The sequence below is a fragment of the Henckelia pumila genome, chromosome 3 (genome assembly GCF_033568475.1).
Source record: "Henckelia pumila isolate YLH828 chromosome 3, ASM3356847v2, whole genome shotgun sequence".
In the NCBI taxonomy this organism is placed as follows: Eukaryota; Viridiplantae; Streptophyta; class Magnoliopsida; order Lamiales; family Gesneriaceae; genus Henckelia; species Henckelia pumila.
In genome coordinates, this window is record NC_133122.1 from 143,709,629 (window position 1) to 143,735,986 (window position 26,358).

Here is a 26,358-nt window from a genome sequence, read left to right on the forward strand (position 1 = left end):
AGTGTTTTTTTTTAAAAATAATAATAATTCAGCATAAAAATAAAATGAAATCCGACAACCGGACAAAGGGGGAAAAAAAAGGTTGTTACTTCTAAAATACGGCCTGATAATTCTATTCGTAGTTGGCTGGTTAGTAATTGCATTCTGGGCGTCTTACGAACTCCATTTGCACTGGTGATATGAAACATAAACCTTTTTTTAACAAAATCATATGAAAATTTAACATAAATCCAAGGCAAAGCATTAAAATCAGTAATGTATTTAAATCTGCTTCTTGTGACCATAAAAATTGTCAATTTATTTATTTATTTATATGACTTGAGAACCTTAAATATATTTATTTCTAGTATAATTGAGTTAATAAGGCATAAGTGTTCTCTCGAAGTACATTTTAGTATTAATAAACCCTCTAGATATAGGATATAAAATCCAAAGAAAAATAGCTGAAAGTATATTATTATTTTTCTAGGATTTATAAAGGTAAATTTGTGTTTTATTCAGGACTGTATTACGGAATATATTAAATCTATCAAGATAGCATTTGTCACAAAAATCACAATGATGTCGAGCATACATCGGTAACAAGAATTCAAAATTTCCTGAAGTAATCAAAATTCACTAATAGATAGACGTACAGATCAAGTAGGGTTGGGCAATTGGTACACAAACAAAGGGTTTTACTAATGTCCCAGATGATGATGCATAAAAAATTAGAGAAAGAAACCAAAGCAACATGCAGGCAAACAAAACCTACCAAACTGCAATCTTCACAAGTTACAAGGGGGATACATGAGTCGTCTCGTTTAAGAAGAGACAGCCAAACACAAAATTGTAAAACTCACTTGCTTTAATGACTCTTTTTTCCCCAAAAATGGATTCAGTATCGTACTTGCACGCACGCGTACAATCAGGACAATAAGTTACCTGCAAAAACGAAAATATACGAATATAAAGCATAAAGCATGTGAAGCAGCATCTATTTGTTAAACGCCGCACATAATTTTCAAATACAGTTGAAATCTAAATTTCCAAAACCATATGACTCAAAAACTGGCACGAGACAGGAATAAAAGGAAAAGGAATTCGACATATTGCTAGTGCACTTGGTTTTAAAGGTCGAGAGTACTGCCAATAGCACCATACTTCTGTCTAAAATGTAAATCGCAGACGCCTACACTCCAACATTTATTCACTTTCAGATGAGATACACAAAGTCGGGTATGATAAACAGGTCCATAATCTACATTCTTCCTACCTACTTTTTTAAAAAAAAAACATTTTGCACGATGTATATGATGCAATCTTGCTGAAAGAAGTAGCGGTAAAAGTTCCTCAAACCTCTAATAGTTTTGGTTGATAATGGCAATCGAGCATGACATCAACACCATACATGGCCCTAGATGTTGGACTATGCATTTCCGGATGCACAAGGGCAGCAGACTCAAATACTGATCTGATCATTGATTTGACTCTCTGATGGATATCCATCCATAGAACTGCAACAATTAAGAATCGATGGAGCAACCGTGCCAGTGTCAACTTCGAGAGTTTCCAGGCAAACAAAATAGGTGGAAATAGGAAGAGCCAGTACCTTGATGTTCTTGTTCAAATTCCTTGACAAATTCTGGTGTATGCATGTGATTCAATCTTCCCCTATAATTCTAAACAAGAAATAATCTCATAATCATGACTCATATGCTTCACAAAAACCTGGTGCTTCTATGATTAAGAGTCACATCATAATCCACCACAGCGATCAGGTGTCAAAGGTACTATTGCGAAAACTAAAAGGTTATTATCGGTCAATGGTACTCACCATAACTGTGAAATGTGTCTCATATTCAAAGAAACTGTGCTTGTCCAAAGAGTAAGTGTTGTTCGCCAATCTAACCTGCAGAGAATGACAAAGATATTACTTCAACAGAGGATTTATAAACAACAAAACAACTTGTAAGAGTAATTTGCAGCAGGGTTCGCAGCCACCTCACATAAAAGAGAAAATTGTTCTTACCCAAAAAACATCAGCGAGGAATATCTCCAATGGGTTAATGCTGCGTACCAAAACGATGTAGCGAATATCAAACTTCTTCCCTTTAAACAGGGCTGGGTGTTCGATATACTTTTGACATATCTTTGGACCAGTTTCCATTAGACGAATGATGGCCGATAAGTTTTGTGTAACCGTTGTATCAATAGTTCTTGCCATGTTCCAAGGTTTTAATATCCACAAATTGTCCATGCCATCCTTTTGTCGTCTGTAATAATCTCCTATAAGATGAATAAGATGAGTTTCAAGATTATAAGTAGGCTGGAGCCACTGGGGAGCACCGTGAGCCTGTAGCACGAGGGCAATGAATCAGAAACACAACTACACAAGGCATTGATGATAAAAAAAAATGTTTTGCATTTGAAATCTTAAACATTGAATAAATCATTAGTCAGAAACTAAAGGACCTTCTGAATTGTTTCTGCCAAGTGATGTTTCATAACAATGCAGGCCTCAAATGGAAATTGATTTATGAATTGCTGATCATTCAGACCAACTGCCGCCTTCATGTCTTCATCTACTTGCACACTTGTCCATATTATATCAGCTTTCTTTGGTTCAGTCGCTGCATAAGGAGCAGATAGGAACTGAATATGTCATGAAAAATAAGAGAGCTAACGATTTTCCAAGCCTTCTTTACAGCCTATCAGGCAGGATGTGTCAAGTGATTAAACTGAACCTACCGTAACACAGTTAATGAGTGAAATGTTACAAAGAGTACGAAATTCAAGAAACCCTCAACTTCTTGGTATGGGCAGGGAGGTTCCAAAGCCATTTTAGTAAAACTTTCACAGACTATGTAGCTTTTAAAACTATACGGCAAGGAGGCATAATACAGAACTAATAGAACGTGATAAACTTCTGATAGCTGTGGGTATCATCACATAACTTACTGATAACAAATTCAGGACGGGTCAAAAGTTCCTCCACTTGAGGTATATCAGTGTAAACATGCAAAGCACTTCCATCACTGTGACGCAGAATATTGGTTGCAGATGCCTCTAGTGGCAGCGGCATGAAATTTGTGGATTGCAATTTCTTGCTGTATTTTTCATACTCCTAAAGAACCAACAAGAAAATATTGAATGAGGTCAAGTATTAAGTCACGGAATGGCTAGAACAGGGGAGGAAAAAGAAGTGGTGGAATCGAGATATACTCTGATAAAATAATTTTGAGGGGTATGGAACCACGCAGTAAGTCTGGACGAACGTTGTTTCTCCTCCCCAATCCCAAATAGAAAATCCCGAGTGCATTCATCTCCTTCTTCAATGTTTTTGGTAGGCCAGAGGATGGAGTAACTGAAAATATTACTCAAGTATATCATCTTTTCTAAATACAGTTAAATGAGGCTAATAACCGTAAGGTCTTCAGCATAAAATGTTTTTCTTCGTTACTACATCCATTTCAAATGATAATAAAGAAAAAACCTGAAATGTGCAAACTCTAAAAATTAATTTTGAAGACACTTTCAACAAAAGATGGGGGCAATTTGGATGGTCAAAGGAAGGAACCTAACAGCTGACTCCAGTCTACCATCCGGCATGTATAGGAAAGGAGAAACTCTAAAATTGGGTTCATCATTGTGTCGCAGAGCTGAACCTAGTTCATCCATCACGTACCTGTGAACAATGCCAAACAAGAGTCCCAATAAGACAGGTAATCAAGATTAGCAAATCATATGGTTATCACTGAAATCATTTATTTAATGCAAAAAGCCAAAAAAAAAAAAAAAAGGGAAAGAAAACATATTTTTTACTTAGCACTATTTAGGTCTTCCAACACCGCTCTATAATGTTATTGCCTTCAGAATTTTTGAATACATCCAACATAAAAGACCTCCAGTCCTTCCTAGTGGCTCTCTTAGAAAAAAACACTTTCACATCAAAATGTAGAAGATCAACTACCAGAATGTTCAGCAGATGAACACATCAATTTAATATGTATTTCGCATAACAAGGCCTTTTGTGCAAATAAAAGCATCATTTAAGAGAAAATTCTGTGGAATGACTATTGGGCATCTAAAAAACATTATTTTTATACTATAAGAAGAATACTCACATAACTTTACATTTTCCACAAAAATCCAGCTTCAATAAGTATTTAATTATGAGTTGATCAATATTTCTCTTGCCCATATTCTATAAGAGATATTTGCATATCCTGTATTTATCACATTGATTTTGCTATACCTATAAATAACAAACAGGAAAAAATAGAAAAGAAAAGATAATTGTCTTTCCTCGGGTTGAACTTGTATGTATTATATTATGTTAACACTTTGGACTATATTATGGTCAAAACTCCAAAAGTTGGAATGACCAGGAAGTTTCCAGCACCAGATAAGTTAATTGAATTCTGGTTCTCATGGCTAGAGATATTAAACTATGCTTCTTTCATAGTTTTTGGCCTAACTTTCTCATCCAATTGACATTTCTTATCAACACAGCCATTAAATGGATACCTAATCCATGATGGAATATTCATGGCTCACTCCATTACGGACTCAAACTAATTGATATAGTTTATTTTAGCCCCATTCGTAGCAAAAATAAAAGAGAGCCTACGTTACGGGAGTGGGTGAGGTCACATGAGTTGGGTTGTGGGGGAGGGGGTGGAGTTCTTCGCGCGGTTATCATTCAGCAAATTATTTTGTTGGAGAGTTCTTGCTTACGTAGGGCCACTGGAAATCATACTCTCTCGTAAAGGATTCTCCTTTGGGTTCATAATCCTCACTGTTGAAGATAGTGTTATTGCCTTCGTCTTGCTTTATATTTCAAGTAATATAAGTGCTCAGAGGGATTTCTTTTGGTTCTCTGTTTAAGTGGATTTATTGCGAAAATAGTTTATTTAATGTGAAAATTCGCGCTCGGAACACACTCATACTAAAGTCAAGCAAAATCATTATACCACACAGAAGTTTCGTCTATCTTTTCTTCATCGGCAAGCCTATATGTCATTACGTAGAACCACATTGCATTAATAATGCGGTCAGTGAGAGATTCTCCAGCACCCCACTGTGGAAGATGGGTTTCTAACATTGAATCCACAATGTACTTTTTTGATTCCAAGATTTTGGGAACACTAAGCCCATTAAGTAACGAAAGATTAGAAAGAGCTTCAATGATATCAACAGCGTTATCTCCAAGAGGTCCAGGAATATCCACCTGTTAAATTGCACGTGTCAACAAAATTGCATTTCGTAAGAGTGAAACTATATGTAGTTTTCAGATCGGCAAAGTAACCTCGAGTGAAGTTAAGTTGATGAATCCTTTGAGATATTCTAACAGTTCATGAATCGAACTTCCGCCAAACGGATTTCCACGAAGGTTCAAATGCGAAAGATTAGGCATTTCAACAGGGGAAAAGGCCTGAAGAGAAAAAAGGCAGCAGCAGCAGCAAATGACTAAGGAACTGGATGAGGATATAGTAAATCAATCAAATTCGTAGATAAATATGCAGTTGGAAAAGGTCATGGATTATGCTAGAGATAACTAAAATTGTAGCTGACCTTAGTGTTTAGATGGTGAATACACCTATTTGAAAGGTCAAGATATGTGACATTCTGCAATACACGATCACTCTGACAAGAAAATCCAGGATTGTCTTTATCATATGATCCTCCACAGAATCCTAAGGCCCACTCACCATAGTTAAGGGTGAAATGGGAATTGTAGATTTCCAGTCCAGGACAGCTTTGTAGAATAGTGGCTTCCAAATAATTATCACTGGAAAAGAAAGATACTGTTAATCACGGGTAAAATCTAACACTTCCTAGTCTTCGAGCTGTCTAGGTGTCAACTTTTCATGAACTTAAAACTCACCTAATTTTCAGAATTGGATTATGGTTCAGCCATAGAGCTCTAAGATGTTTAAATTGAGAGATCACCTTTACTGAAATTTCCAAGTCCTTCAGCTCGTTGTTACAGAGGCTTAATGCAATCAAATGCTGGCGTAATGAACATTCAGGGAAACATGAAAATCAAAAGCATAAAAATAAACAATGCAGCATGTTGCTGGCACTGCGAGAATGGTGTAAATACAAGTCAAAATAGGTTACCCCACTAGTTGTACCATCACACATGTAAATTAACTGAAGCAACCAAAATCAGATAATGGAGAGAATTACACATTCTCAAGTTTTAATGGCAAGTTACAATGGACGCTCAGGCTGCAAACTAGGTTATTACACTTCAAGAAAATGATTTGCATAAATATCACATTCACCAACACAGCTACTATACGTACAAAGTAATGACTTACAGGAAATTTACTGGGTAAATCGAGGGAAATTAGCGTGGAATCGTCCATTTCGAGATCCTCGAGCTCCAACCACATCACAGAATGAATCCCTTCTTCCTTAACCTTGCAAAATTCTCTCTCGACAATTTCCGTGGCACTTAGCTTAACATCATTTGTATCAGATGCTTCCTCCGAGTTTAAATCAGTATCCACACACATTAGAGCAGCCATCCTCTTTGCCAAGCCCGGAATCTCCTGCAACTGCAATACCAGTGAAAAATATCAGCACATTGATGCGTACTAGAAGATCAACAAATCTTTCAAGTTTGATGGTAAAGACTGTACATTTCTTTAATTTCCCGACCGAATTATACAAAAATCTGATTCAATCAGCAGTAGAAAAGATCATACGATGTACACTTTCCGTTTCCCCAATATTGCAAAAAGGAAAAAAGACACACAAAAGAAGCATTCACAGTGCAACTTCAAACCTGCTTGTAAGCATCAGAAAGACGAAAAGTCCAAGCATGGTCGACTAGAAAGACATCCGATTCTTCGCCCAAGGATTCCGCCGTAAGTAAAAGCCTCCTTTGCCTTCCGTCCTCCACCGGCTCCACCTGGAAATAACAACCGCCATCGAAAGCCTCAGCCGTCAGCTTCTGGAAGAGCTTCCTGTGAAGTGGCAGTGGGAGACCTGATGCCGCCAGAAGGACGCCGTGAACCTCAACGAAGTCCTCGTAAGTTGCAATTCCGGCGGAGGACATTTTGCAGCTCAGGGTTTTGGGAGGGAGCCTGTGACTGTCAATGGGTTTCACAAGGTCTCCACAAGAACCCGGTTCACGAGTTTTATCATATATTAAAATTATTATTATATTTCAAAATTTTCAAATTCCATTTTCGATTAATAGTTGAATATTTCGAGAAGAATCAAATCGAATTTGAGCTAATACTTTAACATTTTCAAACTTTAATTGTTCTTGAGATCGATTATATTTTTTAATTTTTTTCTCCTATTCAATTGAATTCGGTTACTTTATACACCATTTTCCAGAAATGGGTCGTTTAATATATGCATTTTAACTTAATCATATCATCAAGTGATTTTATTTTTTTAAAAAAAATTCATTAATTATTATTTTCGATTTAGCATATATTTTAAAAATATAATATAATGCTATTTTTTAATCATTAAAAATGTTGGAAATTGAGTTAATCACAATATTAATTGAGTTAATTAATCTTATGACTCTTGGTGTGTCTTTTGAAACTTATAAATAGTGTGCTCATTTCCTAAATCCACACACAATATTCAAGATCTCACTCAAAAATTCTCTTGCATTTCATATTGTTAGTTTTTCATTTGGCCTCCGTTAAGTTTTGATGATAAAGTGAATGTACGATTCAAGTTCGCTGGAGTAGTGAATTTGTGCTTAATTTGCTACTGGTTTTTTCGTTGTATCTTGGAAAACAAACGTCTGTACGTGTTGATCCTCAAGCACTTTGTGGAGGCGACGAATCTGTTTTAAGGAAACTGTACTTAGTTATAGGTCTCGGTTTGCTTTACAGTTTTCTTATTATTTATCATTTATTTTACTGTTTCCTTGCTACTTAATCAGTTGTTTGTTATTGTTCAGTATCTAAGCACTTGTTATACTATTGTATTGTACTACAATCATTACTTGTTCTTATTATATTGTTTCGGTCAATGGCGGACCCAAAATGTTTAAACTATCCGGGCTAAAATTTTAAACTCTATAATTGTTTAATATTTTGAATCGAACCACCTAGGATATTATCAAATTAATTCAAAATTTTTCAAAATTAATATATATAAAATTTTAAAATTTTTCCGGACCACCCTGACTAAAACCCCGGTAGCAATACACTTGAGTCCGCCCTTGATTTATGTTCAATTCGCGTTTAGCATTTTGGCTAAAAAAAAAATATAACAGTTTTGTATATGAAATGCGTGTCAAGATAGCTAGTAGCTAAAATTAATAGTAAATAGATATGCAAACCTTAGAACAATTGTAGAACTAAAAAAGAAGAATGAAAAATATATAATTGATAATTCAGAAACAATTTTACATTCTGGCATTAGAATGTTAACAAACCGTTACGTTTTAGCAAATACTTAAAAAATATTTTTAAAACTATAAAAAACCGTTATGTTTTAACAAATACTTATAAAATATTTTAAAATTTGTTTTAAGAATAAACGTATGTTTGGTTAAAAACATAATATATTTAATTTTTATTATTGTTTTTAATTATGAAAATATAAAAAAAAACATATCTTAATATATATTTCATTATATTTTTTATAAAGCTTATAATTGAAGAGCATTTTTTAAACAAAAAATTGTAAAACGAATTTCGAAGGAAAACTATTTTTAAAGTAATTATTATTATTCAAACGAATCAGTATGTTTTTCTTTTTTATTTGTTTGTTGGAATCCAAAGAGCAAAGCCGAAGAAGTATCTTCCCAATCCCCACTCTTACACGAACCCAAAAACAGCAACAAATTTTATCGTACAAGTACAACAAGGTATTCAATCCACTTGACAAATCTAACTGGTCGTGTTGATTTCTTCTTTGAGTTTCGATTTTTAATGGGCTTGCTATCGATTTTATCATGTAGATAATTTTTATGCGTAGGTAAATGGAGGGGAGTACCAACGGAGAAGAACCCAAATCATGGGAAGACCTATACAACATAAATTTGTTGCCATCGGAGATTTTCTTGAAGTTCCGAAGAGAAATGCAGGGAATTCGTGTTGGAGTTAACTTGGAGGTATTTTTCTTGGAGTTCTTCATATTATTGTGGCGATGTAAATTTGTTTAGTTCTTCGTTTGCTGTTATTATGGATAGAGCTGGCTGATATATATGATTGTGAGATATTGAATATGTGTGGATTTATCTGTTGGGTGGTTGATATCCTTTTATGAATATAGTATATACAAGTGGATTATTAGATGGAAGAGTTTATCCTGCTAGTGTTTTGCGATGTTGGGAACAGAGGTGCATCTGATTCTGTGAGGTGGTGATTTCTTTCCTCAATTGGAAAAAATTATTAATGTAATTTTCAGAAAATGTAACTCAAGCTGCAAAAAAATATATTCAGTCGTTGCCCATCCCATGACCTCCTCGTCCGAATTCTTGGTCCCTGATTGGAAATTTTGATTAATGAAAAAAGGGCAGTTGCATTCTGGAAATGTTTGTACTTTTAATTTTTTGAATCAGTTAAGTTGAATGTGTATGTCAGAGAACAAGGGAGTCTGCGGAGTGTAATCATGTGATGATTGCAAGGACTTTCGAGCAATTTGAGGATGCTTGAATACGTGAGAGAAAAGGAGAAAGCGGAAAAGAAACTCATGATACTAGCACAGGCATTCTGCCATTTGTATAGTTGGACTCTCTCTTTTATAAGGCCACGTTGAAACAAGCTAACACCTGTAGTTGGTACATGAAATGAACCTAGGGCTTTGCCACCAATTATTCTCAGGGAGCAGTTCTCTGTTATGATGGCATTTTATTTATTGTTTGCAGGGTAAAATTGTGACTATAGAATACTAGATTGCCCCTTTATTTGTAGGTTTTCGGGAAGGTGGTACCATTTTTTTTTAATTCGTAAGTAATGATAAGATTACATTTTAAAGAATATGTTGCATGCTGAAAATGGATTGTGATATCATTTAAACACTATCTCTTGCTCCGTACCTTGTTAATTCTCTGCAAGTCGAACGAAAAAATCCAACAGCTCTTATCATCTATTTTTTATTCAATTTTTGTTCTGATTCCTTAGGAATACGACTCTTGTTTCTCATTCCACATTTGTCAGTGCATCAGGCACATGCATCTCAGTGAGCTCATTGACAATGTGAACTGAAGCTCGATTATAGAAACAACTTTTAAATCTTATGATGTCCATTGATAATTTTCTAGGAAAATTTGTGCAGCATAATTTTATTTTGTCAAATTTAGTAGACTATCAGGTCTACAGTACAGAGAACATGTTGTTGGGTGTTTTGTTCTTTTCAACTGGACTGCATAGTGAACTTTACTGCTGTCCTATTTTTGTTTTTTCTCCTCGTAATCTTATGTCTCGCTTGAGGGATCAAAATGTGTACTCTCTCTGTTTATGGGTTTGTATTAGTCTGATGCGTTGAACGGAAGTGCTTGGTTCTTTGGTTGTTGTAGTTGTGTAATGCTCCTCTGAATGACTACCATGCAAAGCTGGTTTTGAAACCGGTGGCCCCTGAACGGATGTGGAAGGTAATATTGGAACCTTTGCAACAGGATGTGCAGCTTGTTTCTAAGAAGATTCCTGTAACAAAATATTTGAATCTCCAGGTTTGATGATCTGGTATTTTTCCATTTTCCTGTACCTTTCCTTTATTATTATGCACAAATATGACTGGATAACGTTTTGAACTTGTGCAGGTAGGTGTAGGCCATAGTTTTTTGCATCATGCAATTGGCTGGAAATGGAAACTCTCTACGAGCTTTGGGGGAGATGGTATATCAAGGATTAGAAATAAAACTTCCCTTGGTTTGTGTCCAGGAGTGGATTTACGTTTTGGTTGGAGGGCCGACTATGTTCTCCCTGAATTTACTGGGTAAGTTGGCTCATTCTAATTTGGATACAATTAAGAGGGCCTTTGCTGGCTGGAAATAATGTTAAATGTTGTTCTATAAATGCAAGCTTCATTATATTGTATTATCTGATGAAGTTTTTTTTTTTACATGTCATGCCTGGAATATCTCTGTACTGAACTTTGTCATTTACAGGGGTGTGGGGACTGATGAACCGTTGTTCAACATGAACTCTGGTCGCTTAGAAGCATCTCTTGACAGAATTGAGGCCATCTTTACTCATGGTGGGGAAACATGACAGACTTGGTATGTTTCCACCTACTTTTTGTCAAAAATGTTTGAAGACAACAAAGAAACTCTAAGCAACTTTTAGGCAACCATGAACTAGTCATCTCTCGTTTAATATTTTGTTTGAAGAAAGAAAAAGTGAATCACCGCGGGAAGTGTCTTGTATGTTGTAAGGTCGGAATTTGTTTAGCATGGGCCACGTGAGGTTGTAGAGCTGCTTGTTTAGATATGGCTATCTGATCCAGTATTGCTTGGCCAGTGACTTTTTTGGAATCGTGTCGCACTGAGGCAATTACTTGAACAAGTATACCAGGGATTTGAATATGTACAATTTTATACAAGAAAGATGACAGGACTCTTGTATCCTGAGCACCTTGGTTTGTATGCATAAAAATTTATATCAATCATCGACCTCTTTCTAATATTACTTAAAAAAGTCCAAATGCATTATGTTCCATATTCCAACCTGCTTCACTTGATAGCCATATGTGAAGTCTTGTCAATCCGCATGTACATTGGTAGAACCACTTTTATATGGACTTTTGAACTTATTACCTTCTAGTTTAATCAAGTACAATGTTGGAAACCAGTTTTCCTGAGTTAATACTCATATGGACAGCATAGCACCACGACCACGATTCTCTCTCAATCTTCTAATTCCTTGGTATATGCATGTATGCTCTTGCATGAGCCAAATGAGGACGAGTCTTATCTTCTTTCTTCAGGTTACAACTGTTCGGTTCCGTTTCTGTAATGGGAGTATGGGACCAACGGTGAAGTATGCAGAAAGTACAAGCTCAAGCAGAGAACGAAAGCAGATGAGGTCGGATGGACGGCTTCCATTGGATCAACATCATCCGCGAAACTGATATAGAATCGGCAGGCATTTGTGTAATTTCAGCTGAGGAGGCTTAAATGTAACGATATTGCATATTTATTATTGCTCGCGTCTTGAATTCAATCAACACGAGCAATAAACTTCAGCGTGTCATCATTTGCATTTTTTAAAACACTCTCGAGTTTTTGTGAATTATTTTCCCAACTTTTGGTACGTCTATTTGGTTTAAAAACGTAGACACCAGCTTTTCAAATTGTTATCTTTTTAAAAAAAAATTGTACTGCACACATGTTCTATGAACTAAACTACTTATAAGTATGTAAACTTTTTCTAAAAGTAAAAGAGCCAATTGAATTTTTTTGCTATGAAATTAATTAACTTACAAGTATTTAAACTAATTTTAGTGGATCCCGCAATGATCACCCTTAAATTTATCATTTGGTAGTGTCCTTGTAGATAGCATGAAATATTCCGTCAAAAAGTATCTGAAATCGGTGAAAAAGGTAATTTTGTTTTAAATGACTAGGAGTTTCCATCTATCATCAAGGTTACCCTCAGTCGTCATTGAAAAATAGCGACAACAAAAACAATGCTTGAAATTACATAAGTCATTTTCAGTGTTATATTATCATTTTATGCTGTCAAGTTACTTTCGATCAAAATAATTAAAATTGGAATGAATAAGATCACAATTTATGTGAGACCAAAAGTATAATTTTCCAAAAACATAAAAAGAGAGAGATCCTGGAATCTGGATTCATCCGATGGTTTGAATTTTTTGATAATCGATTACGTAGCTCCCGACTGTAGCCATTTAAATCCCAAGTGTCCCAAAAGCAAAGCTCGCTGCCGCTGGTTCATGAATATAGCCGTTACTTCGAACGGCCAAAATTTCTTGGCTATATAAATTCAAGAACTCCTCTCCTTCCAACATCATCCACAGAATTAATCAAATTTATCAAAGAAATGGCTTCATCAAAATTGAGAAACTCGTGCTCTTTCCTAAATCTTCTCCTCTCTTTCTTCAATTTCATTCTTTTCATTCTCTCTGCAGCTTCTTTAGCCCCAATAATCTCGCTCAAGTTGCCACCAACTTCACTTGGCTGCGCGTTTATCTTCGTTTCTTGCATCTCGCTTTTATCGGCCTTCATCGGTTTCTTCTCGCAACTCACTCATTTTTGCTACGTAACCCATGTTTCTCTCCTCCTCGCCTCGTCCCTAGGCCAAATACTTGGGATCTTGGCCCTGTACACCAAGGAAAAATCGAGCCTTGACATGTTTAAATCTCCAAGAGATCCACGAGAGGCTAAGCTTTTGGTGAGGCTGGAATGTGGGGTTCTGATGGTTATGTTTGTGATGCAATTTGGAGTCATGATACTAACCTGTGTAATGAATAGATGTTGGGTTAGGGAGTATGAAGGTTTAGAGGCCGAGAGAGACGCCATGGAGACGAAGCGGAGACAGAGAATTGCTAGAGTTCAAGAAGAATCCATGGCAGAAGCAGCAAGAATTGCTGAGTTGAAAGGTAAGGAGATGGATGAGAAGGTGAAGAACAAGTATGGACAACAGATGAAAACTGATCTTGAAGGGAACTAAAGATTCACTTTGGCTTGTCAAGTGTGCCGGAGTTGTTTCAATTACTATTTTTTTTATATCATTGTCTTATAAATATCATATGTTTGTTATGGTCACTCTAGAGGTGGCTCTATTGTTGTGATTCGGGATATTTTATGTAAATAAATGAAGCGAATCCTTGTGTTTTACTCGTTGTGAATCGGGGATCATTGGATGCTAATAATGCACCTTAGAGCGATCAACGAATTTTCTGGTGAATCGGAAGTGGGTGTGAGTAAGTATAGTATAACCCACGATTCACAAAGAGCTCGTACTTGGTAAAAGAAAATATCTTTTACTTGGTAAAAGAAAATATCTTTTTGAGAGGACCACACCATTTAGTTTCTGTGGCTTTGGCCTAGTCCAACTGTAAATGGAATTGAGAGCTATGAGATCAAGGCCACAAAATTTGACAGCTGGTGTAAATACCAATTACTCCAACATTTCTAAAAAGATATGGTATGAACCCGAGCTATATGAATAATAAGAATTTGAGCAAGTAAAAAGGCTATATAATCTGGATTTGAATCCAGCATGTCTGCAGCCATTGCTCTGCAAAGCCCAGATTTCTCAAGAAAATCGAGCCATGGGAGACGAGTTCATCAAACAATTTCATCATCTTGGACAATGTGAGTTTGTTCGATCCATTTGCGTGTTAGTTCTCTCACAAGCTGCTTTATCTGAAGATTCAATGAAATTTCGTCTTTCGAGCAATAGATCGAAATTCTTGTTGAATGAGTAAGCAGATTTGTTTAAACATGCAGGGTGAGTTCTAAGTCGACCCCGGCAACCAAGGAAAAAGAAATATCAGAAGACCTTCGTAAATGCAATCCTTTAAGCATCAAATTCGACAGATTGCAGCGATCAGATCAAGCGGCTAATCGAGGAGGAGACGGATTCGAGTATGGGCGGTTTGTGGCACGCGAAGCTCAAATTGATGAAGAATATTGGGTAAATATTACTTTATATACATAAGCTAAATATGGTGGTCTAGTATGTTTTTTTTTCCCGGCTGTTGACTAGACTAATGTTGCAATGCCTGCTGTGAAATATTTTTTTTTTTAGGCAGCAGCATGGTTAAGGGCTGAAGCTCATTGGGAGGACCAAGAAAATGACCGGTTAGCACTAAAATTTTAATTCAACCTCCTTTTGTAACTTAATTTAGACTAGGAATGCACTTGAACTCGAACTTGACCGAGTAGAGATTTCTAAATGTGAGCTGGGATTCAAGTAGCTCGAGCTTGATCAAGCAGATATTTTCAAGTATGAGCTCAACTCAGAGTAATTTTGAGTAACTGAAGCTCGAGCTCGACCATCTCGATTCTCTCGAGCATCGATTGAGCTCGAGCTTAGCTGATTATTGTCGGAAACAATCTTCAAGTTAATCACTTGCAACCCCTAGTGTCGACACACACCACATATGTAACTGATACAAGAGATTATATCAATGGTGGGAAGTCATTGTTTCTAGTGGTTGAGCTATGTAATAAATCATCTCATTGAAACTCATGCTTCTTTCCTTAAATTCTCATTTAGGCGTAGATAAGTTGCAAAGATCCCGACATGTGAAAACTCTTATTATCTATGTTTCCTGTTGTTTTTAAGACAGTCGCAAACCTTGTTCATTGATTCCAAATCATGATAAAATCATATCCAATATTTACCTCAATCCTGATACCTTCAAATCAATGTGATGGAATATTCTAACTGGATCACTGCAGCTGAATGTCAACTTTGGAATTGCCATGCAGATATGCTGAAAGTTACAGAAGGAAATTTGCAGAACAGGTAGAAGAATAATCACTCAGCTTCTGTGTTACAATTCTTGAAGTTGGCTCTTCTTGCTGTAAAAAATCTTACCTTCTGCATCGTCCAGGAGTTCAATTCGTTGAAAACCAGATGCAAAGCTCAACTTGAAGAAAAATGCAATTGCATCGTGATGGTTTGCTCATATCTACTCCTGTCCTCATAGTTTGTGGGTTTGCAATTGGCACACCACTTGAATTTTGATTAAATTACTCACTTTGTCAGGCGAACGAGGAGGACCGAACCATGAAGCATAATGTACTGAAGAGTGTCGTTGGAACCTTGGATTTGAGCTATGGATATTTGTCACATGGGCAGTCTTTTCCAGGGGTACCGCTGAACTCAAACACTGATCGCACATCATGAACAGTCAATCTTTTAGTCCCCTGAAAATTGGTCGCATTTTATGAACAGGAACGGATTAAAGCTCCCCTTTTTGGCTTTGTCAACAGAAAACTATCTAGTAAATTTGGTTACATTGCAAACTTATGCGTTGCTAAGTCAGCACGTCGCAAGGGTATTGCAAGAAACATGCTGCAATTTGCCATTTCCCTCGCAAAAAAGCATGGTAAGCACAAGGAACCAAATCGCCTTATGGTAAAATATCACTTGAAGTAAAAATGAAAAGAGGGATAGTCTGCGTTGCTCTTCACATTTACTATATTCAATGCATAAGCTCAGAATTGAACCTATAACTTGAGCATTTTTCAAATTATTGACACTCATCAAATATAAGGCACTTCTCATTCCACCCATTCTGCTGCATCAGCCCCTATATAAACACTCATGCGTTGACAAGTAATCTAACTACAATGTAAATGTTTGCCATATTAGTGGCACTAACTCAACAGTAGTCCTTTTCGGTGTCACCTCTTTTGCCGCATCATTTCTCCAGAAAACATCATCAACATCATGAAATAAACTAAACAGTAGAGGCTAAGTACTGTGCATCCTGTCAAGTTTAGCTACCACCCCACAGATTCTTGCGTAACGAACGAATATTGTTACTTTCGGACTACTTTTATATTGTCTTGTAGGTGTAAAGCAGCTGTTTGTGCATGTTCATGGAAATAATAAACCAGCTCAGGTTCTTTATCAAAAGATGGGATTTAAGGTATTTTCGATTTGGAACGCTCTGTTCAAGCTTTTAGTTGCTTAACAATAACAGTTGACATAAATAAAATATCAAGTGCCTGAATCTTATTAAGATTTTGGGTTAATTTCTGATTCTTCCTTTTCATTTGTCGTAATCAGGTAGTTGATGCAGCAACCTTTCAGCTTTCTTCTCATCAAACCTACTTGCTTTGCTTTGAAAATTCGAACTACTAATTAATGACATTCAATTGTAATGTCTATTGTCTAATCAATATTGAATTCTGGGGCCTTAATTATTAGTATTTGAAATTTTAAAAATTGCTGACATGTATGTATAACATACGTAAATTATTTGACCATGTATCAATGCTAAAATATTGTTTTTATGTCCATAGCAGTATAAAATTCTTGGAACACCGTATTAACATATACAATCGATATTCTAGCAGTATGGCATACAATCACACTAGAATACCAAAATAAGATTTGAAATTATCTATAAAATATTTCATCATATGGCACTAAAGCAAAACAAGAACATTTTTAAAAATACTAGGAAGATCAATAAATATTTACCTAGTACTGCTTGAATATAGAGATCCATACATGTGTACATTTAGCTGTTATAAACAGTAGATTAATTATCCAATAGCTCTATTGCTACGACCTCAGCAATGGAGGTGGAAAAGGTAAGAGCTGTCAATTTGAATGAATGAATGATTAAGAGATCAAGAATGCTCGTCCTAACACTGCAAGATAGACTCGACAATCTCTTGCAGTGGCGCGAGCTCTCCCCTGTCGATTAGTTTGAATTCCTGCATGAAATGCAAGAGAAACGATTGATTTTCGATCCCACTTTCACCATAAACAAACAATGAGAAATAGAATATATAGTGAGATCCGAATCATTCCCTATGCTTACCCACGTAAACAGAACAAAGTGCTTGAAGCAAGTATTGAGATGTGCTTCTTCTTTGAGATTCACTATCGTCTGGAAGTGGGAGTGATAGATGTGTGCATACACGCGGAACAACCTCTTTAGTATAGTTTTTACGACATCTATGAAGTTGTGTGGAAAAGGTGTGCCTGCAGTAAAATTAGAAGAAAATTTTAGTTTTTCGCCGAGGAAGAATTGACAAGGATATATAGTGCACGTTAGCTGTAGACCATGCCACCATTAGTCCATTACCACTTACCTAATTTCTGAGGGAAAATGGACTCGTCGTCAAGCTGAACTTCGATCCAATCCATTAAATACTCGACATATTTTGGAGCAGAAACCTCCATAGGTTTCTTCACAGTGATCCCATCGGCCCATCTGTACTCGTATCTGGTTCAAAAGATAAAATTTCAACAAAAATTTCAAATGGAATCCTAAAGCCTAAGTTGTGCTTGTACATACTTTTGTCCCGCTGACATTGTTGGACAAGTTAATGATGTGCAGAACTCTGTGAGAGTGCCATACAGGATATTTACTTGATTAAAGAAGTCCACAGCTGTAAAATACAACAAAGACATTCATCAAATCAATTTCGAAAACTTAAAGTACCCTATCGATCAATCAAACTCGTAACCCATATATATACAAGCCATTGGCAAATCGGTAATATTCGATGCTACTCCGATGGAACCTAAATCAAAACAAACAAAATCTTACTATTTACTGCCAACCACTCGTTAAGATCCTCGCCGAGTGGAAGTCTCACAGCCTCCCTCAAATTGCCGCTACCCAATGTGGCATCAATGTGCTTCTTAAGTTGCAAGCCCTGAATCAATCCCAAACTGGGTTATAAGATTTACACATAATCAAACCCCTCAACTAAATTCCCTTCCACAAATTAATAATAGGCCAATGATTAGCGTTTAACCAGGGGCATCAATGGGGAATTTCGTATCGAACAAAAAAAAATTCGAAATGTACGTGTAATTTTCTAAATAATAAAAAAACGTTAACATTTTAACCCGAAAGATATTAAATTACATCGCAATCCAATATATTAAATCCACCATAAATAAAACATGACTGGTCGCGCGTACAGACCTTACTTCCAGAAGGTGCACTCTTCTTGGGACGAAAAGTTTTCTGATTTCTGCAACCATTAATGCAATCATTTGTCACACAAAATTAGCTTTGCAACTATTTACTTTACCCAAGTCATGATTAATACATGAAATCGGGACAATTGACTGTTCATCGAACAGCAGATTACGAATTATATACCCAATTCCTGCGGGAGCAAGTTTTTCAAACCCAAAAATCATGAATATGCAAGAACTAGTAATCCCGAAAAACTAAATCCCACATAAGATCAAAAGAAAACTAAAATATTAATTCAACCCAAAAAAAAAAAAAAAACACATGCATGCATTGGAAAACAAAATAATCGTGGACAAAAAAGCAACGAAACCCAGCCACGGAACCAGGATTCTGAAAAAAAATTAAACATCAGGTAAAAAAAAAAACCATTATACTATCAATATAAAGAGGGGATTGCTTGCGGGAACATAGTATTATACAGTGAAATGGAGAAGTTTACCTGCTTCCAATCCCAAAAAGACTCATGATTCTGGAGAACTAATCGATTCGGTGATAATTGAGGAATCCAATTCCAGTTGTTGAATTAAGGGTTTTTTGCATGTTCGCTTATCTGGAATGTTTGTGTGCGTATATATAGAGATTGAGAGGGTGGGGCTTTGACAGTCTGGCAATGAAAGAGGTGGCCAAAGTCTACTTTTTCACTCCATCTCCACACACATATCTTCTATTACATTAGAAGTCGTAATCGATAGTCGTCGATAGTCGATATCTTTCGATGTATGCTATCTAAATTTCCGAGTGAAAACATTAAGCTGAAACTTATGTTAATCAAGTAAATTATATTTGATAAACTCTTTGCGATAAGCTCGTTCGAGAAAATTATTAATAAAAATCATCCCGTTTATGATAATTGATAAAACATTCGCTCAATATCTTTCGAAATGATGTATGATTGAGTTGTCATTCATTCAGACGTGAGAACAACATGAACCAGGTGGCATTGGGTTGGGAGCAATATATACATCCATATCTATTTTATATTTCTATTATTTAGTGTAAATAAAATGAGTTTTTCAATCATAAATTAATAATTTTGGTCTTTATTCTACACTATTTATATATATATGGTCAGAACATAAGTGTAAAAACAGATTACATATTTGCCACGTGCATAAAAGGAATAAAGAAAGAAATAAAATTCAGTTTGTTGCTTCTATATACAATGGAACTAAAATAAAATGTGTCTACAGAAAAGAAAAAAAAAAAGTAGTTATACTGATTAACTGCAGTACTGCACTAGAATAAGTCTTTTGTGAGATAGTTTCACGGATATTTATTCGTGAAACGGGTCAACCATACTCATATTTATAATAAAAAATAATATATTTGATATAAAAATTAATATATATTTTTTTACTTACGAGTGACTTAAATAAGAAAATTGTTTCACAAAATTGACTCCTAAGACCGCAATCAGTACCGCATGAATTTTGTGTTTGGGAAATAAGATTAATAAGTGAATTTAAGTGTAATTGATGAATTAATTGTGTTAACTGTTAATTAGGTGTACTCATTTATTCAAACACTGGGTGCATCATGACCCACGTTGAATTGGTGTATGGACGGTTTGTAGGTTGAATAATCCAAATTGGCATAGACAAAAACAACTAATAACACTGTTCAAGTGATTATTTAATTTACCTTTGAAATAAATAACAATTTTGTTTTTTTTGATATTTTGACTTTTATGTTAAATTTGAAAAGAAATGAATGTTTAATATAAAATTCTTTAATTGGACAATTTTTTAACGTAATTTTTGTTCTTATTTTTCTTATTAATATTTGTTATTAAAATCGTACATTAATAATCAATAAATATTAATATCTTAATAAATAACATTTCATAATTATAAACCAAATATATAAATAAAGTAATATATTAATTTTTTTACCATACTTTGTATACTTATTTTTCTTATTATTTGTTATTACTATCATAATAAAATTTTCTCATAATTATAAAACAAATATATAAATAAATATATTATTTTAATGTTTTGAAATCATTATTAGAAATTTTTGTTCAAAAATATAAAAAAATATTAAAAAAGAAATTTAGTAAATAAATCATTTCCTCCGCGTGTGAAGCACGTGTTATTTACTCGTATGTGTTTCCTAACATGTATAAAGCTGTGTTCTAGTAGGTTTTAGAGGTATAAATGGACTGTTATAGTACTGTTGTAGCATGTGTGCCTATGCTGTGAATGAACAACCTTTTTTTTCCCATGACATGTGACACAACTAAGATTTGAATCATTATTGTTACCGTTGTTATTGTTTTGTTTTTTGTTTTTTTTGTGATGTGGTAATCCTTATTCGAGCAAGTTCTGTGTGACAGATTAGTCCAAACAAATGTTGGTAAAAGAAATCGAACTTTTGACTTTTGATCAAGAGTTCACATACTCCACCAACTTGAACACCCCTTTAGGAGCTTACCATTGTTATTGTTGTTTCTATTATATGTCGTTCCATAGATTTTTAATATATTTTAATTTACAAAACGTAAATTGATTGATAAATTATTAAATTTGTTGCATTTGTATGGATGAAGAGACGGAGCTGTAGTGATTTGATTAAATTTGATGGGTGATTTGAGGCATATATTAACACAAGAACTTACGTGTGACCGTGTAATGAATCTAGCATATGAAAAAATATAATTTTAAAAAAAAACTCGTATGAGTTTGTCACACGGTTCAATTTTATCAGACATGTCTCTTATCCGATCCAACTCGTGAAAAATATTATTTTTAATGTAAAAAATATTACATTTTATTTCTAATATGGTATGAGTCGACTCAACTCACGGATTTAAATCCGTAAGACCATTTCACAAGAAATTTACTCTTATTTTTTATTTTAAAATATTATTTTTTTACTGTACTGATATAAATATGTGAGACCGTCTTACATGAGATTTATCATATATATAAAATGACATTCATCTTGAGTTTATTTCAAATTTATTTCAAATATTACTTTTACATCTACAAAACTAAATTAACAAAAAAAGAAAAAATAGATTTGATAGTCACCCAAAATAAATTCATATGTGTGTGCATATGTGCGTATATTATTGTAACTTAAATCATATGCTCAAAATACAATCAGTAAGTCACCACTTAAATAGTGTTTGTAACCTCTAAAAATAAGTGATTATGGAGATTCTCTTAATAAATTTGTTAAGAGAATCTCTATAATCAATTATTTTGTTAAGAAAATCTTCATAATCACTTATTTTTAAAGGTTGCAAACACTATCTTAATTAATAAAATTTTTCTAATAAGAAAAGAATTTTACCATAATTAAATCTTGAACTTGAGACATTGACACTTTGACTAACATAGTCCTTGAATTTTTAGATATAGAAAGCATGAATTCGAGGTTCTTTGAACGGATGAAATGTCTACATACAGATTGATGATGATTAATGTAAGAAAATGAGAGTAGATTTTTCATGCTATATTTGGTGGGGCCTTGGATTAGCTGTTGTTGGAAAGTTGTCCAATCATGCCAATTCATGACCAAAGAATCAGATGCCACATAAAATTATGCAATTTGCAGATTAGTTTGGGCCACAGGCAGGTAGGCAACTAGATTCATCAACTTCTCATCATCCTCTATTTTGTAGAGCTTTGGATTGGATTGGGTTGTATTCTAGACTTCTAGTTGTGTGGATAAATTATTATTATTATTATTATTATTATTATTATTATTATTATTATTATTATTATTTTATTAAAAATGTTTTTCGATTAAGAAATCACAAAATCTCCATTATTATAGACTATATCATATCAGCAAATCATGTCCATAAATATATTAAAATATAATATTTTTTACATAAACAATAATATTTTTTCATTGAATGAGTCGGATTACACCAAAATGGCGTTGGATTCTTTGCTCCAACCCAGCGCTATTTTCAGCGTTGGGTTGGTGCAAAGCTACGCTATCCCCTTCCCTTTTTTTTGTTTTCTAATTATGTATTATAATATATTTTAAGATATTTATTCAATAAATAATTAAATTTATGTTTTTAATTATATTATCAATTGATAAAATAATAAAATTAATATTTTAAAATAATTTTTAAAACATATTTAATTAAACATTTTAATTCATTAATATTTGTAATGAATATCTATATACAAATTATTTTAGATATTATTTATATTTTAATTATTTGGTCTAAAAATATTTTGGAGAATAAATTAGTTGTTGTGTATAAAATAATAGAAAATATTTGAGAATATTCTTTTTAGTGTAGAGTTTAGAGTTAATAAGTTGGAAATGAGTTTTGTTTTTGGTGTAGGATTTACACTATCTTAAAGTTACTGTACACCAATATAACGTAATGGATTGAAGATGATCTAATAATCTTAAAAAATGGACTCGTAAGACAATTGGGTAGTTTTTTTTTTTTTTTCTTTCAAAAAATTTTGTTACAAAAGCCAAAGAGGAAAAGAGAGAAACACTAAGAGAAGCGCTTTTATGAAATATAGTACTTTAAACCGCACCTAAAATCTAATTGAGTTGTAGAAGTGGTTTTTAATCGATTAAAAGAACTAATATCATGCTTTTTAAGATAACACTATAAATACATAGAAAGAAGCCAATTGAAATGTTGATGAAACACTAACCTACCCGATGTCGAAAAACGGTATGTCCACTTATCAGATTTGCAGTATAAATTAGCATTCAGTGGGATATTCGAATTGATAGAGTTGTCAAATCATATTCAGTGGTAATACGTTAGTTTGAATATTTACTCAAAAGTATCGAAATATGTGATTGTGATATCATGTGTGTATATGTATATGTATTATAAAATTTCACCATAGGCTAAAAATGCTAGGCATATATATAGGGAATGTATACGTATATTTGTGTTGCAGGATCATTAGTGACATCAATTGTTTACGTATTGAAAGTGGTTCTCAACATAGACCAATAAAACCCTCGGCTTGAAGTTTTGGGCCCAATAGAAAATGGTTGTTACATTTCGATCTTCGAAAAATAAGACCCTTGAACAATTTTTATATAAATTCATGCACCATCGCACGTACGTGTTCCGTGTTCGTCTAGCATTTTTTTTTTTTCATTAAAATGGTTAGTATTATCGTAAAAAGTAATAAAGGGTCATATTATCATTTGAATTGATTATATTTATAATTATTTAATGATTATATTAGAGACTAAACTGTAATTTTAAATATTAAAAAAACAAAAATATAATATTTATATCATATAAAGACAATTGTGTGCATATAATACGATATTTATTTTTAAAAGTATTTGATTTTAATGTGATTTTTTTTCAACATAATAGTTTTGTGGGTTTATTTTTAAATTATGAGCACCAAGAGACCATTTGTATGACACACACACGCACATATATATATATATATATATATATATATATGTTTTTGTATATTATATATATTCTATCTATTAATCTTTTTCTATTTTATATCTTATTAGCTATACCTATTTATTAAGTGAGACTTGAGAGGGCCTTAGGAAAACCAACTTGGTCTCTTGGTATGGTCTTAATTTGAATTTCAAATTATTTGAAAAAATGATGGAAAATGGTAGGAAATAACTAATATACATATTTAATTCATGATCTTTCCTAATAGACTTATTACTAATACTTAACTCAAGAAACATTTATTTTTTGTTCCAATAAATTTATTAGATTTTTTCAAAATTAATTTTAATAAAAAATCAATTTTTTCGTCACACACAACAAGTGTGCAAATACGCTAGTTATTTTATTAAAGTTGAGGGTAATTGGTACATTTTTATGGCTAAACCCTCCCTTATTTTGCCATTTACTATATATTTAATTACCAAAATATAATTTTATTTTTTCTATTGATAACTGCTTATTTACGATACCACATTTATAAAAAATTAATTTATTTATTTTTAAAAAATCAAATTTCAAAATTGTTTTTTAATTTATTTTTTTTGTTTTTATTTTTAAAAAACGAATTGCATAAGCACACAACACATGCTTTCGAAAACTAATATATATATATATATATGATAGGATCAAACGATTAACACTAGATCAAAAATTATAACTATTAGCCAAGACACAACATCATTTCTTTATACTTGTGAGCATATAGGTCGGGATGTTGTATATCTCTGTGTGTGTATTTATGCACGAAGGAATTAGTATTTGTTTGCAAGAAAGAAAATTGAAAAAAGTGAGTTGACATAATATCCTTCACACATGTATCGGCAATCATAATATGTAGTTAAAAAATAAATAATAAAAAAGTTTGATTACCAAAAACACCAAAAATAAGTTTATATCCCAAAAATGACAACTAAATTTTATTTATCACTGAAACTCATATATTATTTGTTAAAAATATTGAATCAAAAGGGTTGAAATAGAGTTGGAAAATGTGAAAATAAAAAAAATCGTGCTCGAGCTTGCAAAATTGGCACAATTGAGCGCGTCTGGCCCAAGTGAAGGGGCCAGGACAGAACTATATGCGCGCTCAAGCGTGCCTAGCTGCGCTCCAGCGCGCGGGTTTGCGCGTTGGAGCGCGAGCGATGCTACTAAAAAATATGGCAGCGTTTTGACTCCGGATATTTGCACCTGTTCGAGGCCCTTTTCTTTTCTGATGGAATGACAATTATTATATGATGTATATTCATTCCAAGGCACATAAAAAAATGCGATAGAAGCAGTTTTGTGCAGAAGGTTGCTTCCTTCGATGACATGTCATGTTTCTTGAACACAAACCTGTGACCATCTATAAATATGGTATAAATATGGTAGAGTTCAATTTACCTTAAGAGTTTTACCCAAATTATAAATTCAATGTCCTATTATTTGTCACATCAATAATATCCCATTAATTATGCTCATGTGTAAAAATATTGACCATCGGATACATAATTTGGGTAATACCCATAAAATAGGATCTCATTAACCAATATAAATACACATTCCCTTGACTGCATTAAACATACAACACACAAGAGCAATAATATTTTTGCATATTTTCTCTTCTATTCACTTAAAAGTTGTGCATATAAGAGTTCGCAGATATCAAGTAATTTATTGTGCTACTATTACTTAATACAAGTTATATTTTAGAGACGATTGTCAATAACGTTAAAGCACTTGAATATAAGGCCATTCATATTGCGAAAAGAGAATTATACTTTTGCCTCGACAGACCAAAACATCTTTATTCATCCACATACAGATACAAACAACAGTTGATATATATCAATAACATTATTTTCCATATAATATTAAAGTGCGTTACTTTTGTCCTCAACAAACTAAATCTCGATGAACAAAAATCTCAGTGCAAGATTATTGCTTAAATTGTATTTTTTTTTTTTCAATAATTACACACGTGTACAGCAAAAAAAAAAATATTTTGAGAGTGACAGCAAAAAATTAGTAAATGTCTTGTATTAATTTTATATAATCGTATTGAAATACATTAATGAACTTTGAACTAAATATCATTATTATTATATTAGTATTTGAACAAAATAATATTATAATTTATTCAGAAACTTAATTTTTTTAATGAATTTATTTTATTAAGACCAATCTATAAGAATTAAATTTATATTAATTTCGGGCACTTTGCGAAACAAAAATTTCCAATCTGAATAATTTTTAATATTAAAAACTGTAGAATGAAATGTTGTGATAACCTATAGATTAATTTTATTGATTAAAATCCT

General features: G+C 33.5%; 5 protein-coding genes across 7 annotated transcripts; 3 read left to right on the plus strand and 2 right to left on the minus strand.

Moving 5' to 3' along the window:
* Nucleotides 1–542: 542 nt before the first annotated feature.
* On the minus strand, nucleotides 543–7,107 carry LOC140887238 (uncharacterized). Its single transcript, XM_073294356.1, has 15 exons — nucleotides 6,779–7,107; nucleotides 6,309–6,548; nucleotides 5,870–5,994; nucleotides 5,557–5,773; nucleotides 5,291–5,416; nucleotides 4,956–5,212; nucleotides 3,560–3,667; nucleotides 3,205–3,346; nucleotides 2,941–3,106; nucleotides 2,455–2,612; nucleotides 2,012–2,335; nucleotides 1,817–1,891; nucleotides 1,592–1,661; nucleotides 1,339–1,496; nucleotides 543–924 (listed from the first exon to the last, which is right to left on the minus strand). The coding sequence occupies exons 1-15, from the start codon at nucleotides 7,049–7,051 to the stop codon at nucleotides 775–777; spliced, it is 2,589 nt and encodes an 862-aa protein (XP_073150457.1). The 5' UTR covers nucleotides 7,052–7,107; the 3' UTR covers nucleotides 543–774.
* A 1,639-nt stretch (nucleotides 7,108–8,746) lies between these two features.
* On the plus strand, nucleotides 8,747–12,203 carry LOC140892793 (uncharacterized). 2 transcript variants are annotated; one of them, XM_073301794.1, is made up of 6 exons: nucleotides 8,747–8,836; nucleotides 8,947–9,082; nucleotides 10,490–10,642; nucleotides 10,733–10,908; nucleotides 11,081–11,191; nucleotides 11,899–12,203. In XM_073301794.1, exons 2-5 carry the CDS (start codon nucleotides 8,951–8,953, stop codon nucleotides 11,181–11,183), a joined length of 564 nt encoding a protein of 187 aa, XP_073157895.1. In that variant the 5' UTR covers nucleotides 8,747–8,836; nucleotides 8,947–8,950; the 3' UTR covers nucleotides 11,184–11,191; nucleotides 11,899–12,203. The 2 variants fall into 2 exon arrangements, with proteins under 2 accessions (XP_073157895.1, XP_073157896.1); XM_073301795.1 differs by having other exon boundaries at nucleotides 8,765–8,836; nucleotides 8,930–9,082.
* Nucleotides 12,204–12,969: 766 nt separating this feature from the next.
* Nucleotides 12,970–13,719, plus strand: LOC140893558 (uncharacterized). The gene has a single exon (XM_073302644.1). It carries the CDS (start codon nucleotides 12,978–12,980, stop codon nucleotides 13,605–13,607), a length of 630 nt encoding a protein of 209 aa, XP_073158745.1. The 5' UTR covers nucleotides 12,970–12,977; the 3' UTR covers nucleotides 13,608–13,719.
* Nucleotides 13,720–14,067: 348 nt separating this feature from the next.
* LOC140887428 (GCN5-related N-acetyltransferase 6, chloroplastic) lies at nucleotides 14,068–16,891 on the plus strand. Of its 2 annotated transcripts, none has more exons than XR_012151847.1 (9): nucleotides 14,068–14,254; nucleotides 14,390–14,576; nucleotides 14,691–14,743; nucleotides 15,377–15,413; nucleotides 15,502–15,567; nucleotides 15,657–15,761; nucleotides 15,846–15,999; nucleotides 16,286–16,545; nucleotides 16,686–16,753. XR_012151847.1 is itself a non-coding variant. In XM_073294672.1 (9 exons), the coding sequence occupies exons 1-9, from the start codon at nucleotides 14,160–14,162 to the stop codon at nucleotides 16,758–16,760; spliced, it is 849 nt and encodes a 282-aa protein (XP_073150773.1). In that variant the 5' UTR covers nucleotides 14,068–14,159; the 3' UTR covers nucleotides 16,761–16,891. The 2 variants fall into 2 exon arrangements, 1 of the variants encoding a protein (XP_073150773.1); XM_073294672.1 differs by having other exon boundaries at nucleotides 16,469–16,545; nucleotides 16,686–16,891.
* Nucleotides 16,892–17,087: 196 nt separating this feature from the next.
* On the minus strand, nucleotides 17,088–19,172 carry LOC140887429 (MOB kinase activator-like 1A). Its single transcript, XM_073294673.1, has 7 exons — nucleotides 19,064–19,172; nucleotides 18,568–18,616; nucleotides 18,184–18,292; nucleotides 17,929–18,022; nucleotides 17,723–17,856; nucleotides 17,449–17,612; nucleotides 17,088–17,341 (listed from the first exon to the last, which is right to left on the minus strand). The coding sequence occupies exons 1-7, from the start codon at nucleotides 19,087–19,089 to the stop codon at nucleotides 17,270–17,272; spliced, it is 648 nt and encodes a 215-aa protein (XP_073150774.1). The 5' UTR covers nucleotides 19,090–19,172; the 3' UTR covers nucleotides 17,088–17,269.
* Nucleotides 19,173–26,358: the final 7,186 nt, after the last annotated feature.

Bases quoted from the DNA above. Each gene is read 5' to 3' on its own strand.
- LOC140887238 (XM_073294356.1), bottom strand. From the start codon at position 7,051: ATGTCCTCCGCCGGAATTGCAACTTACGAGGACTTCGTTGAGGTTCAC. The intron at 2,613-2,940 runs GTAAGTTATGTG...CTCCTTATGCAG, and splicing joins CCGTCCTGAATTTGTTATCA to CGACTGAACCAAAGAAAGCT. The intron at 925-1,338 runs GTTTGAGGAACT...TCGTTTTTGCAG, and splicing joins ATCAACCAAAACTATTAGAG to GTAACTTATTGTCCTGATTG.
- LOC140887428 (XM_073294672.1), top strand. From the start codon at position 14,160: ATGTCTGCAGCCATTGCTCTGCAAAGCCCAGATTTCTCAAGAAAATCG. The intron at 16,000-16,468 runs GTAAGCACAAGG...ATTGTCTTGTAG, and splicing joins TTCCCTCGCAAAAAAGCATG to GTGTAAAGCAGCTGTTTGTG. The intron at 16,546-16,685 runs GTATTTTCGATT...TGTCGTAATCAG, and splicing joins ATCAAAAGATGGGATTTAAG to GTAGTTGATGCAGCAACCTT.
- LOC140893558 (XM_073302644.1), top strand. From the start codon at position 12,978: ATGGCTTCATCAAAATTGAGAAACTCGTGCTCTTTCCTAAATCTTCTC.
- LOC140887429 (XM_073294673.1), bottom strand. From the start codon at position 19,089: ATGAGTCTTTTTGGGATTGGAAGCAG. The intron at 18,023-18,183 runs GTAAGATTTTGT...TGTATTTTACAG, and splicing joins CGAGTGGTTGGCAGTAAATA to CTGTGGACTTCTTTAATCAA. The intron at 17,342-17,448 runs GTAAGCATAGGG...CATTTCATGCAG, and splicing joins ACTTTGTTCTGTTTACGTGG to GAATTCAAACTAATCGACAG.
- LOC140892793 (XM_073301794.1), top strand. From the start codon at position 8,951: ATGGAGGGGAGTACCAACGGAGAAGAACCCAAATCATGGGAAGACCTA. The intron at 9,083-10,489 runs GTATTTTTCTTG...TGGTTGTTGTAG, and splicing joins GTGTTGGAGTTAACTTGGAG to TTGTGTAATGCTCCTCTGAA. The intron at 10,643-10,732 runs GTTTGATGATCT...GAACTTGTGCAG, and splicing joins CAAAATATTTGAATCTCCAG to GTAGGTGTAGGCCATAGTTT.